Source organism: Argopecten irradians, chromosome 6, assembly GCF_041381155.1.
Source record: "Argopecten irradians isolate NY chromosome 6, Ai_NY, whole genome shotgun sequence".
Taxonomy (NCBI): domain Eukaryota; kingdom Metazoa; phylum Mollusca; class Bivalvia; order Pectinida; family Pectinidae; genus Argopecten; species Argopecten irradians.
This window is the reverse complement of record NC_091139.1, coordinates 40,123,820-40,141,694: the sequence shown is the minus strand read 5'-3', so window position 1 is coordinate 40,141,694 and position 17,875 is coordinate 40,123,820. Positions and strand designations below refer to the sequence as shown.

The window sequence follows — 17,875 nt, the reverse complement described above, 5'->3', positions numbered from 1 at the left end:
GGCTAGTATAACTAGTAGGACTGATCAAACAGGCTAGTATAACTAGTAGGACTGATCAAACAGGCTAGTATAACTAGTAGGACTGATCAAACAGGCTAGTATAACTAGTAGGACTGATCAAACAGGCTAGTATAACTAGTAGGGCTAATCAAACAGGCTAGTATAACTAGTAGGGCTAATCAAACAGGCTAGTATAACTAGTAGGACTAATCAAACAGGCTAGTATAACTAGTAGGACTGATCAAACAGGCTAGTATAACTAGTAGGGCTAATCAAACAGGCTAGTATAACTAGTAGGACTGATCAAACAGGCTAGTATAACTAGTAGGACTGATCAAACAGGCTAGTATAACTAGTAGGACTGATCAAACAGGCTAGTATAACTAGTAGGACTGATCAAACAGGCTAGTATAACTAGTAGGACTGATCAACAGGCTAGTATAACTAGTAGGACTGATCAAACAGGCTAGTATAATACTAGTAGGACTATCAAACAGGCTAGTATAACTAGTAGGACTAATCAAACAGGCTAGTATAACTAGTAGGATAATCAAACAGGCTAGTATAACTAGTAGGACTAATCAAACAGGCTAGTATAACTAGTAGGGCTAATCAAACAGGCTAGTATAACTAGTAGGGCTAATCAAACAGGCTAGTATAACTAGTAGGACTAATCAAACAGGCTAGTATAACTAGTAGGACTAATCAAACAGGCTAGTATAACTAGTAGGACTAATCAAACAGGCTAGTATAACTAGTAGGACTAATCAAACAGGCTAGTATAACTAGTAGGACTAATCAAACAGGCTAGTATAACTAGTAGGACTAATCTTATTCCTGTACACGGATAAAGATATGATTTGTATGTTATACAAGACGCTAAAAAGACCACATCTAGAATATGCTGCACCAGTAAGGAACCCAAGTCTGAAGACGGATATCAGAGCTATTGAGAATGTTCAACGTAGAGCAATTAAAATGATCAGATCAATCTTGCGTTTGTCAGACCAGGATCGATTGCTCTCCCTGGGATCCCAACTCTGCAATACAGAAGAAAATGAGCGATCAAGTGTACAGAATTCTAAATGATATAGATCAAGCAATGACATGTTTGACATGATTGAGGGAAACAGAATAAGAGGAAACGATTAAAAAAATACGACAAAAAGTATCAAGATCAGTTAGTAGGAAATATTCCATTACTAGTGTGATAATACCCAAGACATGGAACAGCTTGCCGGCCCAGCGAAATAATTAGTGCTCACAAGTTAAACACGTTCAAATACAGACTGAACACTCACTAGATGAGGAACACTGTAAAGTTCAACCCAGATTGTTATGATTAGTGCATGACTATCTCGTATTATATAACAATCAGTGACTAGAGTGTTTTTTTCTTCTTTTATACAACGTTATGTACATGTATGATATTTTTATGGACAATATTTTTTCAAAACACAAAATGCGCTACCTAGAGATGTAGAATCAAGTAGGAAGAATCAAGGTGGTCTAGAAGCTAGTAAGCTTAAACGGGACCGAAGGTCAAATATATCAGGTAAATGCCCCTTGAAAAAAAGGCGGTAACAAACTTTTTTCCAAACTAAAGCTGGGTCGTACATATGTACCTAATATTGGTCCCATATTTCCATTATATATTATTGTGATAAAATGTTATATGTGTAATAATTTATATACATGTATATGTGGCATATATATTTTTACCGAGTATACATTAAAATTCGAAAATTGAATATTTTAAGAGGAAAGGAAAATAATTCTTACTGAAAACTAAACATATATTTAGTAAAAGCAAAGTATATAGCTATATCATTGTTATCAAATATTGTAATGGGTTGTGACTGTAAAAGGAGCGGGTCGGTGTGACTTGTACATAGTGTTAAATACGGTCTCTGTCACTCAGCTTACGGAGCATGCGGGTTCGATTCCTGGTCGGGGCACTCGACAGGAATGTGTATTTTCCCTGTTCTTCTACATAACATACAGTGTGAAGCGTAAAAAATCAAGAAAAGATGGTGGGTTGAAATTAAGAAAAATAACATGTGCCCATGGTGAGTCTCGAACTCGGTACCGCCAAGCCTGCTAGCAAAAGGTGGAACTCTCCAATTTGGAGGTCAAAATAAATATTTGTTTACAGTCGGCGGCCTAAGCAGTTTTCCGATAATGCTGAATTGTACATTTTGCTATTTTGTATAATAACATCAAACTGTTATCTGAAGACAATTTACAAAGAAAGAAAGAAAACGTCAACAATGGCGGACGTTGATGCTGACGATAAACCAACAGTAACTGTTGCATCCAAGGTCTCATTTGCAGAGCTGTGTGGGCTTCTTGAGAAAATCTCCAAAACACAGGGAAATGACAAAAAGAAACGGACTTTGACAGACTTTGTTGATAAATGGCGAGATTTTCATAACTCTTTACACAAAGATGGTAAAGATACGGTAAGTAACAAATAAGCAGATGATAACAACAAGCGTAAATGCATTCTCAAACTTCACTATTTATACAGTATACAGTACAGTTATATTTTTACTCTAATCTTCTTGAAACTAAAACGTTTAAACATTTGAGAACAGATAAGCATCATGCTTCCTCATGATGCTAACGTACATTTATTAAACATTTTTTTATGAAATTATCTAAGGACACTTGCAGATGTGTTTTAGAAGGAACACTCAGTTCATCTTTTTATTTTTGTCTATTTCATTAAAACATGGAAACCTGTAAGAAAAAGGTATAATGACTTAGTATAGCGGAATTGGAGTAGGTGGAGCATCGGTGACCAGGTAGCGGTAAAGCATTTGGCTAGTGTTTGGAGGTCTTGGGATCGGATCCCGGTCTGGCCGCTACAATTTGTTTTTCCATTTAGAATCTCGTGATTACAACTTATTTATATCATTATTATAACGTCTTAGTATATGCCATTATTACGACTAAGTACATGTATCTTGTGACAATGACTTTCAATTAAGTAACAGTTTTATATTATCTGCATAGCTAAATCGGTATTACGAGATACAATTATACTAGGCTGATATTACAATAAACTATGTTTCAATAATAACATAGCTAATTTGTAAACATATGACGTACTAAGTTGTTATATAGACAGGCTTCCATACAAACAAAACATCAGTCAATATATTATTTTCAGACAGCAGATTCGTTCTATCCTGCCATGAGGTTATTGCTGCCCCATCATGAGAAAGAAAGAGTCGCATATGGAATCAAAGAGGTTTGTATTAATTACAACAATTTTCATGTATGTAAGATAATAAATAAATACCAAATTTTGTTTAAAGATGCTCCACCGCAGACGAATGTTTTTTTTTCTCTATAAAAAACAGGAATAGACAATTTAGTATTTTTCTTCAGTTACAAAAGTAACTCACTTTATACCATTACCACCATTGAAAAAGTTTGAACTTCTTATTCTAATTCAAGATAAAAATATTAAAAATAATTAATTGCTTCCGAAAAAAATCCATGGTAGACCGTCCTATGCCCTATATGGAATTAAGCACTGATTGTGCATGCACCAAAAGCTAAATAAATTATTTCATATACATTTTTGTGTTAATTAGACACATATATACATTAGCTGTTGTTCAAATGATGAGTATTGTTTATAGTCTGTTGGCGATGGAGCATCTTTAACATTCTGATTTCATTTAGTCATAGAGCTGAAACTTATGAACTTTAACTCTTTAATTCAAATGCTTTTCCTTAGTATGTACTCATCCAAATTTAAACTTAACATATTCTATAATCTATTTATAACTTACAGAGCAAATTCTGTAGTGCATATCAGGGGCATTATATTAGACCCTATTCCTGTTAAAAAAATGGCTATATTGTTTGCGAATTCATACTTCACAATTTACAAATAGATACAAAATGGTAAAACAGAAGAAAATCATACAATATTGAGTGCCTTTGGGAAATAATGAAAGTTCTACCTGCTTTTAAGAATCCATTTTATCATCTGCATTTTAAAACATCCAACTCAAAAAAAAAAAATTTATCACCAGAATTGAAAAAGATTTGAAATTTGTTCCGTCTCCTCTCTGTCTCCCCTGTTTTTTATTTTAATACAAGGGCTGATATAAAAAAGTTTAGATTCATAATTTTTTATATGAAAGTTTACCAAAGATATTGTTTTATGGGGTATAATACTAATACACTTTTTCATTAAATTTCTTCGTGCAGCACATGTTGGCCAAACTGCTGATTGAGGTATTATGCCTGGGTAAAGATAGTGCTGATGCCAACAGGCTCCTAAACTACAAAGCTCCAAAAACTGCCAGAGCGGTAGGTTGTCAATCAAATTTATCGGGGTTACTTCCCCTTTATTGTACTCAAATAATTATGCTGAGTAATATTTCTTCAAACATTACCACTAGCCATACATCTCTTTACGAGTTGGAATCCCACTTGGAGCAGTTTTCAAGGTACTGACCATTCAATGAAGTTTTCTCCAGATACTAATAAATAATAAAACATTCAATTTGACAGTCAACAGTAACAGTTAAACCTTTCAATAATTGGATTAAACTCCTGTATATATTGTAGTTATTAAGGGTTATTGTTATCTTGAAGTTAATTTCACCATATACGTAATATATGTGTTGTGATATTTTGACCATGTGAATTATGTAGGATGCAGGAGATTTTGCTGGTGTTACCTACTTTGTGCTGAAGAACCGCTGCCCTGAGAAAGGCACACTCACCATACAGGAGGTAAACGACTGTCTGGATGGTATTGCCCAGAACAACGCAGCCAAGAAAAAGGACTTGGTCAGGAAAAATGTGCTACGACTGCTAACAAACATGTCAGCCATAGAACTGAAGTGGCTCATTAGGATGATAGTGAAGGAGTTGAAGGTCGGTCTGAGTCAGGCGTCAGTCCTATCTGTTTATCATCCCGACGCTGAGGACTTTTTCAATGTCAACAACAACCTGGAAAAGGTATCAAGTTATCTTATTGTATAGTAAAATCCAGTTTTAAGATATATGATTTCATTCATCAACTCAACAGGAGGCCATGTTGGAATTTGACAATTAAAGTTTATTTTCTCAGAAAGTGTTAATTGTATCATTCCGATATTCTATCTGTTCTTTCTGGTCCTATAGTTGTGCAGACTTTATTATGAGACTGATGGAAACCCTAATTAGCAGACATACAACCATCTCAACTTTTAACAAATTTTATTAGTTGTCATGTACACTTTATGGTGGACCCAAAGATCTCTGGAATTTCTTGTTTTTAAGACTGTGTTGGATGCTCAGGCAGTGTACGGTAAAACATGGTTATAACGAACCTCTGGGGACCAACAAAACCACTTCGTTATAAATATAGTCCATTATATACATACTGCAGATATCTTCTAGGAACTGTGATGAGTAATAAAATTACTACGTTATAAACATGAATTTGTTGAAATTGTGTTTGTCACAAACATGTTTTACTGTAGTGTTTATGTACAGAAACATATTATTTTGATGACAATCCCGTCTTGTTGAAGGAATATCAAGATGTTGAGAGATTTTTTGTCTATTCTTTAAAGGTATGTCGAATGCTGAGAGATCGGAGTGTTCGAGTTCACGAAATTGGAATTAGTATCTTCTCACCATTTTCACCAATGTTGGGGGAGAGAGCGTCACCGGATGAGGTAGGTATTTCTTCCTCATGTTAATTACTACAACATACAATTAATTCTAATGGTGCCGAATCCATCAGAGGACTTACAGATATAAAAATGATGAATTGTTAACCTAAATGTGCAGGATTATTCTGGAAATATAACTACAGCATAAATGTTATAATTTTATAGAATAGTGCACCATTGTTACAGGTGGAGAAACTGATGGATGGGAAGACGTACTTCATAGAGACCAAGTTTGATGGGGAGCGCATGCTGTTACACAAACGAGAGAATGAATATAAATACTTCTCTAGGAGGTAAGGCTATTAACGAGAGTCAGACAAAATAAAAAATCTTCCAGAAAACCATGACCTTCTTAAAATTGACCCTCATGATGATTATCATGCTTTCATTACTTATTATATTTCACACTTTCAGTGCCAACGAGTACACCGCCACGTTCGGGTCCAACAGTTTTGACGGGAATTTTACGCCATTTATTCATGACTTGTTCAAACCTGGGATCAAATCCTGTATACTGGATGGAGAAATGCTGGGATACCATGCAGCAACCAAAACTTATGGTTTGTAATTAAATATAATTGATCATACATGGTGCCTTGTATTAAACAATGATCCCTTTTTTCATGTTATTGAGTTTAATTATGTTGAACTTACATTTTAAAATGTATATACATTTAACTCTTTAAGGCTTTAAAGATAAAAAAAGTTAAATTTGTCTCTAGATGAGAAAGATTTATATAAAATTAGCAAGTAATTTTTTGTATTCTAGCTACAAAATCTATATTACAGGTTGATTTTATGCCTGAGTACTTTCAGTACTTTGATTTGTATTTTAGCAACAAAGGCCATGAACACTGACATTAAACGACAACAACAAGAAGGCTATCAGCCGTGCTACAACATCTTTGACATTGTGGTCCTTAACGATAAAGTTCTCACCAACAAACCAATCAGAGAGAGGCTACAGCTGCTACAGACTGTGATTGAACCCGAGGAGGGCAGAGTTCAGATCAGCCAGCATACAGAGGCCAATACAAAGTAAGACCGTCTATATGTATGTCTGAAGTGGATGTTAGTTCCTAATGATAACTTGAGCAAAAATGTGCAGATATTATTGAAACTTAATTCATTTAGAGTTACGCTGTAAGGTAAAACAAAGTTGGAATTGAGTGTTGGTCAAAAGATGGTCTTTATACAGATGTGGTCACTTTGCTGAACATTTATAACGTTTCGACCTCATTGTTATCGTGTTACAGCCAGGAGTGTGCCGACGCCCTGAACAAGGCCATAGATGGTAGAGAGGAGGGAATCATGGTGAAGAACCCTGAATCTGTGTACAGACCCAACACAAGGAAGGGTGGCTGGATTAAGATAAAACCCGAGTATGTAGGCGGCCTGATGGACGAGTTAGATGTCCTAGTAGTCGGGGGTTACCTTGGTGTCGGCCATCGTGGTGGGATGATGTCACACTTTCTGTGTGCTGTAGCAGTGGCGACAGACGACGGAGAGAAACCTGAAGTTTTCCACTCTTTCTGTAAGGTAAATTTAACTTTTCATATCTTATATGGACAACACTGCTGAAACTCTTAATTTGTTTTTCCAATTATATCATTGTTATACTAAAAATAGATTGAATCTGTTGTTATAAAGGGAGATAAATATTTTTAATCCTCTATGTTGTCTCTCTGTAACCAAATCTTGATAATAAGATTTCTCAGAGGCACAAGAGGGTTCTTGATGGTGATCCCTTTGGTCCCTAGTAAAATCCTGAGATTATTTGAAAGTTACACTGTCCTGATTTGAATTTCTTTCATTTTTAAATATCTGCTGTTGAACTGTATAATGAAACAAGAAAACTTTTTTCATTAACTTTTAAGGTTGGATCAGGATATTCTAAAAAGGAGCTTGGAGAATTTAACGAGAAATTGAAGGATCACTGGAAAGTGTTTGACAAGAGGAACCCTCCAACCTCCGTGATACTGGCATCAGGCTTCAAGGAGAAACCAGACGCCTGGATAGAACCGTGCAACTCATGTATTGTCCAGGTAAGATATCAATATTACAATAGTTGAGAGATGGATTAAATCCTTGATACATATTATGGCTCTGTCTGGTAGCACCATTTAGACAATGTTTGATGGTTGTAGTGTTTGCTTGGCTTCTTCAATCATAAGAGTTTAGAGTACATTTGTATATATATGTTGGATCACTTATTTTCTAGAACATATTTTATTTGAAGAACAAATGGCTGTAGCACTGAATGGTTAAGGCTACCAATATTTTATGACAAGCATTCCATGTCTCTGTTCACATGGTATGCCAGTACAGGTCATTGATGATTTTTCTCAGGGACCTCAGGCTTTCCATCAATATTTCTTAACTTTAAGGAATTCCTCAACTTCCAATTCTCCAAAGGAAAGCATTAAAGATGTTGAGGGAAAACTTTTAAGTTACAGAACATTCCTAAACTTCTGTAATGCTTTCCTTTAGAATATTTCAGGTTAAAGAATTCCTTGAGTAAATGAAAATTAATGGAATTGATGCCTGAGGTGTCCCTAGATTGATTTAGCTTCTGATAGGATGTCAAACACAAATCAAATGGAACAAAGAGAAATTTTAGGTTTGAATATTTTTAAAAAGCATCAGCATCTAAGTCTGATATATTTAATAAATGATCTTATCACTGTTTTGTGTTTTGACCTCTGGAAGTTACTTTACTGTTTTGATGTACAAGAATTTCATAGCTGTCATTTCCCTGTTTTAGATAAAGGCAGCAGAAATAATTGACAGCGACCGGTTTAAGACTGGCTGTACGCTAAGGTTCCCTCGAGTCGAGTGTTTCCGTGATGATAAGGCCTGGCATGAATGTATGACTTTGGCAGATATATTGGAACTAAAAGAGGTAATTAACAGACAACAGATAACTATGTAACCTACCTTGGATACATTAGATATATATAACACCCTTCACTGATAACAAATGGATTTCAGTACCAAAATATAGCTTTTTTATTTTTTATATGTGTGAAATTTTGATCCATAAAATATTTTTTTTTGTATTTCAAGTGTGCAAATGTATATAATCAGGAAGTGTAATCATCTACACAATATTCAAGCTTTTAATTATTTGTTCACCGACTGATAAATAGTTGAGTTATACTGGTAAATTATACATACATATAAAGCACTTCGTTTACAGTTCAAAAAATTATTTACCACCATTCTGAATATTAACTTAAACTCGTATCTGTTAATTCAAAAGTTCTTGTAAGTATTGTTTTGTTATTGTAAATAAATTATTGTTGTGAGGTTTCAAATCAGAATAAGTTTGCAGTTGACAAATTTTATAAGTCAGACCAATCATTATAATTTGACAAAGATACCCTTTACTTATTTTAGCATTTCCTTTAGCAAAAACCAAACCCTTTGAACAGTTATTTACATTAACACATTTTGTTAACGTTTATAGAAGTCTGGAGGAAAGTTAGCTGGTGGAAAAGTCCAGCTGAACGATGGTGAGGAGCCAGTGAAGAAAAAACGGAAGGTTGTGAGTCGAGTTGTCCGCCCCACCCTGGGAGCTCAGTTCAAAGGTGCTGATGTGGCATCTATCACCCAGGTAAATGATGTTTATTTCCTACCTGAAGCTGTAGTCATTTAAACCAGGTGTTAGATGTTATTGAAATTTGACGTTTGTCTTTATCCTACAATTTTTTACCTACAGGTATCAAAGATGTTGGAAGGAAAAGAGTTTTGTGTGGTGAATGGTCCTTCAGCGTTTCCTAAGCATGCAATAGAGACTAAGATTGTAGAATTAGGAGGCAGAATTGTACAAAATCCAGGTAAATCTATCATCCTCATCATCATTACAATCATCATCGCTTTTTGTTAAATCATCAGATGGTGGGCTATTCAAATCGCCTTTCGTCCGTGGTCCGTCGTCCGTCCGTCCTTCCGTCCGTCCGTCCTTCCGTCCGTCCGTCCGTCCGTCCGTTAACAATTCTTGTTACCGCTATTTCTCAGAAAGTACTGAAGGGATCTTTCTCAAATTTCATATGTAGGTTCCCCTAGGACCCTAGTTGTGCATATTGCATTTTGCGACCGATCGGTCAACAAGATGGCCGACAGGCGGCCATCTTGGATTTTGATAGTTAAAGTTTGTTACCGCTATTTCTCAAAAAGTGCTGAAGGGATCTTTCTCAAATTTCATATACAGGTTCCCCCAGGACCCTAGTTGTGCATATTGCATTTTGGGACCGATCAGTCAACAAGATGGCCGACAGGCGGCCATCTTGGATTTTGATAGTTAAAGTTTGTTACCGCTATTTCTCAAAAAGTGCTGAAGGGATCTTTCTCAAATTTCATATACAGGTTCCCCAGGACCCTAGTTGTGCATATTGCATTTTGGGACCGATCAGTCAACAAGATGGCCAACAGGCGGCCATCTTGGATTTTGATAGTTAAAAGTTTGTTACCGCTATTTCTCAAAAAGAACTGAAGGGATCTTTCTCAAATTTCATATGTAGGTTTCCCTGGGACTCTAGTTGTGCATATTGCATTTTGGGACCGATCAGTCAACAAAATGGCCGACAGGCGGCCATCTTGGATTTTGATAGTTTAAGTTTGTTACCGCTATTTCTCAAAAAGTACTGAAGAGATCTTTCTCAAATTTCATATATAGGTTCCCTAGGGCCCTAGTTGTGTATGTTGCATTTTGGGACCGATCGGTGAACAAAATGGCCGACAGGCGGCCATCTTGGATTTTGATAGTTTAAGTTTGTTACCGCTATTTCTCAAAAAGTACTGAAGGGATCTTTCTCAAATTTCATATGTAGGTTCCCCTAGAACCCTAGTTGTGCATATTGCATTTTGGGACCGATCGGTGAACAAGATGACCGACCGACGGCCATCTTGGATTTTGATAGTTAAAGTTTGTTATCGCTATTTCTCAGAAAGTACTGAAGGGATCTTTCTCAAATTCCAAGCATAGTTTCCCCTTGTACCCTAGTTGTGCATAGTACCTTTAAGGACTGCTCCATAATGCTTTTTGGGACTGATCGGTAAAAAAGATGGCCAACCGGCCGCCATCTTAGATTTCATTGTTGAAGTTTGTTACCACTTTTTCTTAGAAAGTACTATAGCGATCTGTCTCAAATTTTATATGTAGTGTGTTTGAAAAAGTTTGAAAAGCAGGGAAAAGATCCTCTTTCCATTGTCAGACATAAATCATTCTTTGGTGGGCGCCAAGATCCCTCTGGGATCTCTTGTTATGTTAAATGTATTTGAGAAAAATTACCACCCTGATGAACTACTGAAAAAGCATTTCTATGAAGATATTTAACAAAAGTCAAAATACTGTTACCGAAACCAAAATAATTAAAACTTTTCAATAAAATTCCATGATACAGAATTAAAAGCTTTTTGAAAGTCAATCATTAAAAACACCCCATGAATATCGTGTTCTTCAGCATAATGCCAGTATGCTTCCTTTGGTTATGTCCAATATATCAACAAAATGTAAAATGTAGTGTGAGTAATCAGGGTGTGGTTACAGCTTGTTTTATAACAATGTTTTAACTGTTTGTTATATAATAAGTATAACATGTTACTTCAGGTCCGACCACATTCTGTGTCCTGGCCGACAAAGTAGCTGTACGGGTAAATAACCTCATCAGACGTGATGTTTATGACGTAGTCAAAGTGACGTGGTTTCAGCGCTGTGTGCAGGCTAGTCGATGGATTCCATGGTAACTACCTTCAGGCATTCTTTTTTATACATCTGTCAATATGTCAGGTGACATGTTGTTGAACTACACTGTTTATTACAAACAGTTCAATGAACTAAATTATAAATACAACTTCCTGTTTTATTTCTTTTTTCAATTTTTGAGGCCAAAACTATGTCACTGTTACTTTTAATAATATCCCAACACCTCCCTACTAATTAAACAAAACAAACATTATACATATGGTTATGAGGGCCCAGCATCAAGATGTTATTTCTCAGAACTGTCTCAAATTTCATATTTAGGTTCCTCTAGGACCATGGTTCCATTATCTTGGATTTTGATAGTTAAATATTATTACTGCTATTTCTCAGAAAGGATCCATCTCAAATTTCATAGGTAAGCTTTCCTTAGGATCCTAGTTGTGCATATTGCATTTTGGGACTGATTCGTCAACAAGATGGCCGCCATCTTGAATTTTGATAGTTAAAGATTTTTACTGCTATTTCTCAGAAAGTTCCCAAAGGATCTGAAAATTTCATATGTAGGTTCCCCACGACCTTGGTTCTGCATATTGCATTTTTGCCCCACTCGGTCAACAAGATGGCCCCCAGGCCACCATCTTGGATTTGATAGTTTAATATTGTTACCTCACTCTCACAAGGTAACAAAGTACAGAAGGGATTTGTTTCAAATTTCATAGGTAGGTTCCCTTATGACCTTAGTTACGCATATTGCATTTTGTATCTGATCAGTCAACAAAATGGCCGACAGGCAGCCATCTTGGATTTTGGTAGTTTAAAATTATTACCTCACTCTCACAAAGTAACAAATGGATCCGTCTCAAATTTCATATCTTGGTTCCTCTAGTGCCCTTGTTGTGCATATTGCATTTTGGGACCAATTAGCTAACATGGTGACTGACAGGTAGACATCTTCGATGTTTGTAGTTGAAAATTGTTGTCTCTATTTCTCAGAAGGTACTGAAGGGACCTGTCTCTTTCATACTGGTAGGTAGGTGTCCCCTAGGACCCTAGTTGTGCATATGGCATTTTGAGAGCGATCCATCAACAAAATGGCCCACAAGCAGTCATTGGATTTTGATATCTAAAGTTCAAAAAACAGAAAAAAAAGATCCCTCTTTCCATTGTCAGACATAGATCATTCTTTGGTAGCTAGGTGCCAAGATTCCACTACGATCTCTTGTACTATACTGTTACAGTCATTTTCTAATCGTACGGCACATGGAGCGGGGCCCTTTCTGGCATGTCAGTGTTCTAGTTACAATGGAACAGGAGATCATTCATTTCTCCTGGCAATAATTTTTAAAATTTTTGATAAGTTGTTATTCTGGTTGAATCTACCAAGAGTGAAAGATCAGATGATTTTCTTAGGTTTATTTCCTAATAGACTTCCAATTCGCATTACAGTGGTAAACAACCACGTGGGGTTACTCAATTCCTAGTCATTAATCAATATTGTTATTCTGTGTGTCTAGGATAAATGATTTTTGTTTCTAATCCCTCTAAGGTCCCCTGCTGACATGATCCATGTTTCACCAAAGACCCAGCAGGACTTCCAGAAGTTGTACGACGAGTACGGGGACAGCTATGTTGATCCGACCAGTCCAGATCAACTAGAGACTGTGTTTGGTAGGATAACAAAGGTAATGTAGTGAGAACTACTCTGGAAACCTGATGATTTTTTACAGAGTCATGTTCAAATAGACTGTTAAATTTCATTTTCCTGATAAAAATTAGCCAGACATGTTTCTTTTCTTAGAAGTATATATATACTCTAAAGGGCTTATAGGTGATTGGGTTGCTATCTTAGCTAAACTTGACCAGGTTGTCTAAATATTGTTCTGTATTAAAGTGCATTCCCCTAGAATTGAGAAGGGGTGTGAATAAATTGCTCATCTCTGTTCACATTCTACGACATCTTCAAGTATAAAAAAAAATTGGGTAATTTTATCATCAAAGATCAATTATGATCAACAGGTAAACAGCTATGGGAGCACTACATGTATGAAGAATATTACCTTAGTCACAGTGTCTGACATTCTACCACTAGTCCTCTACCTCTAGGTCAGGGTGGTTAAGTGGTTAGGGTGTCAGACATTCTACCACTAGTCCTCCACCTCTAGGTCAGGGTGGTTAAGTGGTTAGGGTGTCTGACATTCTACCACTAGTCCTCCACCTCTAGGTCAGGGTGGTTAAGTGGTTAGGGTGTCTGACATTCTACCACTAGTCCTCCACCTCTAGGTCAGGGTGGTTAAGTGGTTAGGGTGTCAGACATTCTACCACTAGTCCTCCACCTCTAGGTCAGGGTGGTTAAGTGGTTAGGGTGTCAGACATTCTACCACTAGTCCTCCACCTCTAGGTCAGGGTGGTTAAGTGGTTAGGGTGTCAGACATTCTACCACTAGTCCTCCACCTCTAGGTCAGGGTGGTTAAGTGGTTAGGGTGTCTGACATTCTACCACTAGTCCTCCACCTCTAGGTCAGGGTGGTTAAGTGGTTAGGGTGTCAGACATTCTACCAAAGTCCTCTACCTCTAGGTCAGGGTGGTTAAGTGGTTAGGGTGTCAGACATTCTACCACTAGTCCTCCACCTCTAGGTCAGGGTGGTTAAGTGGTTAGGGTGTCTGACATTCTACCACTAGTCCTCCACCTCTAGGTCAGGGTGGTTAAGTGGTTAGGGTGTCAGACATTCTACCACTAGTCCTCCACCTCTAGGTCAGGGTGGTTAAGTGGTTAGGGTGTCAGACATTCTACCACTAGTCCTCCACCTCTAGGTCAGGGTGGTTAAGTGGTTAGGGTGTCAGACATTCTACCACTAGTCCTCCACCTCTAGGTCAGGGTGGTTAAGTGGTTAGGGTGTCAGACATTCTACCACTAGTCCTCCACCTCTAGGTCAGGGTGGTTAAGTGGTTAGGGTGTCTGACATTCTACCACTAGTCCTCCACCTCTAGGTCAGGGTGGTTAAGGGTTAGGGTGTCAGACATTCTACCACTAGTCCTCCACCTCTAGGTCAGGGTGGTTAAGTGGTTAGGGTGTTAGACATTCTACCACTAGTCCTCCACCTCTAGGTCAGGGTGGTTAAGTGGTTAGGGTGTCAGACATTCTACCACTAGTCCTCCACCTCTAGGTCAGGGTGGTTAAGTGGTTAGGGTGTCAGACATTCTACCACTAGTCCTCCACCTCTAGGTCAGGGTGGTTAAGTGGTTAGGGTGTCAGACATTCTACCACTAGTCCTCCACCTCTAGGTCAGGGTGGTTAAGTGGTTAAGTGGTTAGGGTGTCAGACATTCTACCACTAGTCCTCCACCTCTTGGTCAGGGTGGTTAAGTGGTTAGGGTGTCAGACATTCTACCACTAGTCCTCCACCTCTAGGTCAGGGTGGTTAAGTGGTTTAGGGTGTCAGACATTCTACCACTAGTCCTCCACCTCTAGGTCAGGGTGGTTAAGTGGTTAGGGTGTCAGACATTCTACCACTAGTCCTCCACCTCTAGGTCAGGGTGGTTAAGTGGTTAGGGTGTCAGACATTCTACCACTAGTCCTCCACCTCTAGGTCAGGGTGGTTAAGTGGTTAGGGTGTCAGACATTCTACCACTAGTCCTCCACCTCTAGGTCAGGGTGGTTAAGTGGTTAGGGTGTCAGACATTCTACCACTAGTCCTCCACCTCTAGGTCAGGGTGGTTAAGTGGTTAGGGTGTCAGACATTCTACCACTAGTCCTCCACCTCTAGGTCAGGGTGGTTAAGTGGTTAGGGTGTCTGACATTCTACCACTAGTCCTCCACCTCTTGGTCAGGGTGGTTAAGTGGTTAGGGTGTCTGACATTCTACCACTAGTCCTCCACCTCTAGGTCAGGGTGGTTAAGTGGTTAGGGTGTCAGACATTCTACCACTAGTCCTCCACCTCTTGGTCAGGGTGGTTAAGTGGTTAGGGTGTCTGACATTCTACCACTAGTCCTCCACCTCTTGGTCAGGGTGGTTAAGTGGTTAGGGTGTCTGACATTCTACCACTAGTCCTCCACCTCTAGGTCAGGGTGGTTTAAGTGGTTAGGGTGTCAGACATTCTACCACTAGTCCTCCACCTCTTGGTCAGGGTGGTTAAGTGGTTAGGGTGTCAGACATTCTACCACTAGTCCTCCACCTCTAGGTCAGGGTGGTTAAGTGGTTAGGGTGTCAGACATTCTACCACTAGTCCTCCACCTCTAGGTCAGGGTGGTTAAGTGGTTAGGGTGTCAGACATTCTACCACTAGTCCTCCACCTCTAGGTCAGGGTGGTTAAGTGGTTAAGTGGTTAGGGTGTCTGACATTCTACCACTAATCCTCCACCTCTAGGTCAGGGTGGTTAAGTGGTTAAGTGGTTAGGGTGTCTGACATTCTACCACTAGTCCTCCACCTCTAGGTCAGGGTGGTTAAGTGGTTAGGGTGTCAGACATTCTACCACTAGTCCTCCACCTCTAGGTCAGGGTGGTTAAGTGGTTAGGGTGTCAGACATTCTACCACTAGTCCTCCACCTCTAGGTCAGGGTGGTTAAGTGGTTAGGGTGTCAGACATTCTACCACTAGTCCTCCACCTCTAGGTCAGGGTGGTTAAGTGGTTAGGGTGTCAGACATTCTACCACTAGTCCTCCACCTCTTGGTCAGGGTGGTTAAGTGGTTAGGGTGTCAGACATTCTACCACTAGTCCTCCACCTCTAGGTCAGGGTGGTTAAGTGGTTAGGGTGTCTGACATTCTACCACTAGTCCTCCACCTCTAGGTCAGGGTGGTTAAGTGGTTAGGGTGTCAGACATTCTACCACTAGTCCTCCACCTCTAGGTCAGGGTGGTTAAGTGGTTAGGGTGTCAGACATTCTACCACTAGTCCTCCACCTCTAGGTCAGGGTGGTTAAGTGGTTAGGGTGTCAGACATTCTACCACTAGTCCTCCACTTCTAGGTCAGGGTGGTTAAGTGGTTAGGGTGTCAGACATTCTACCACTAGTCCTCCACCTCTAGGTCAGGGTGGTTAAGTGGTTAGGGTGTCAGACATTCTACCACTAGTCCTCCACCTCTAGGTCAGGGTGGTTAAGTGGTTAAGGTGTTAGACATTCTACCACTAGTCCTCCACCTCTAGGTCAGGGTGGTTAAGTGGTTAGGGTGTCTGACATTCTACCACTAGTCCTCCACCTCTAGGTCAGGGTGGTTAAGTGGTTAGGGTGTCAGACATTCTACCACTAGTCCTCCACCTCTAGGTCAGGGTGGTTAAGTGGTTAGGGTGTCTGACATTCTACCACTAGTCCTCCACCTCTAGGTCAGGGTGGTTAAGTGGTTAGGGTGTCAGACATTCTACCACTAGTCCTCCACCTCTAGGTCAGGGTGGTTAAGTGGTTAGGGTGTCTGACATTCTACCACTAGTCCTCCACCTCTTGGTCAGGGTGGTTAAGTGGTTAGGGTGTCTGACATTCTACCACTAGTCCTCCACCTCTAGGTCAGAGTGGTTAAGTGGTTAGGGTGTCAGACATTCTACCACTAGTCCTCCACCTCTAGGTCAGGGTGGTTAAGTGGTTAGGGTGTCTGACATTCTACCACTAGTCCTCCACCTCTAGGTCAGGGTGGTTAAGTGGTTAGGGTGTCTGACATTCTACCACTAGTCCTCCACCTCTAGGTCAGGGTGGTTAAGTGGTTAGGGTGTCTGACATTCTACCACTAGTCCTCCACCTCTAGGTCAGGGTGGTTAAGTGGTTAGGGTGTCAGACATTCTACCACTAGTCCTCCACCTCTAGGTCAGGGTGGTTAAGTGGTTAGGGTGTCAGACATTCTACCACTAGTCCTCCACCTCTAGGTCAGGGTGGTTAAGTGGTTAGGGTGTCAGACATTCTACCACTAGTCCTCCACCTCTAGGTCAGGGTGGTTAAGTGGTTAGGGTGTCAGACATTCTACCACTAGTCCTCCACCTCTAGGTCAGGGTGGTTAAGTGGTTAGGGTGTCAGACATTCTACCACTAGTCCTCTACCTCTAGGTCAGGGTGGTTAAGTGGTTAGGGTGTCAGACATTCTACCACTAGTCCTCCACCTCTAGGTCAGGGTGGTTAAGTGGTTAGGGTGTCAGACATTCTACCACTAGTCCTCCACCTCTAGGTCAGGGTGGTTAAGTGGTTAGGGTGTCTGACATTCTACCACTAGTCCTCCACCTCTAGGTCAGGGTGGTTAAGTGGTTAGGGTGTCTGACATTCTACCACTAGTCCTCCACCTCTAGGTCAGGGTGGTTAAGTGGTTAGGGTGTCAGACATTCTACCACTAGTCCTCCACCTCTAGGTCAGGGTGGTTAAGTGGTTAGGGTGTCAGACATTCTACCACTAGTCCTCCACCTCTAGGTCAGGGTGGTTAAGTGGTTAGGGTGTCAGACATTCTACCACTAGTCCTCCACCTCTAGGTCAGGGTGGTTAAGTGGTTAGGGTGTCTGACATTCTACCACTA

The 17,875-nt window shown here is 39.6% G+C and overlaps 1 protein-coding gene across 1 annotated transcript in view; it reads left to right on the top strand.

Moving 5' to 3' along the window:
• Positions 1-2,135: 2,135 nt before the first annotated feature.
• Positions 2,136-17,875, top strand: part of LOC138325871 (DNA ligase 4-like) — a 36,229-nt gene continuing 20,489 nt past the window's right edge. The window contains exons 1-15 of the mRNA XM_069271850.1: positions 2,136-2,462; positions 3,176-3,256; positions 4,231-4,332; positions 4,681-4,989; positions 5,589-5,693; positions 5,877-5,983; positions 6,105-6,250; positions 6,527-6,728; positions 6,947-7,229; positions 7,568-7,735; positions 8,455-8,592; positions 9,160-9,306; positions 9,412-9,529; positions 11,302-11,434; positions 12,944-13,079. Coding sequence (XP_069127951.1) covers positions 2,271-2,462; positions 3,176-3,256; positions 4,231-4,332; positions 4,681-4,989; positions 5,589-5,693; positions 5,877-5,983; positions 6,105-6,250; positions 6,527-6,728; positions 6,947-7,229; positions 7,568-7,735; positions 8,455-8,592; positions 9,160-9,306; positions 9,412-9,529; positions 11,302-11,434; positions 12,944-13,079 — 2,367 coding nt within the window. The 5' untranslated portion in view covers positions 2,136-2,270. The remainder of the gene's footprint in view (positions 2,463-3,175; positions 3,257-4,230; positions 4,333-4,680; positions 4,990-5,588; positions 5,694-5,876; positions 5,984-6,104; positions 6,251-6,526; positions 6,729-6,946; positions 7,230-7,567; positions 7,736-8,454; positions 8,593-9,159; positions 9,307-9,411; positions 9,530-11,301; positions 11,435-12,943; positions 13,080-17,875) is intronic.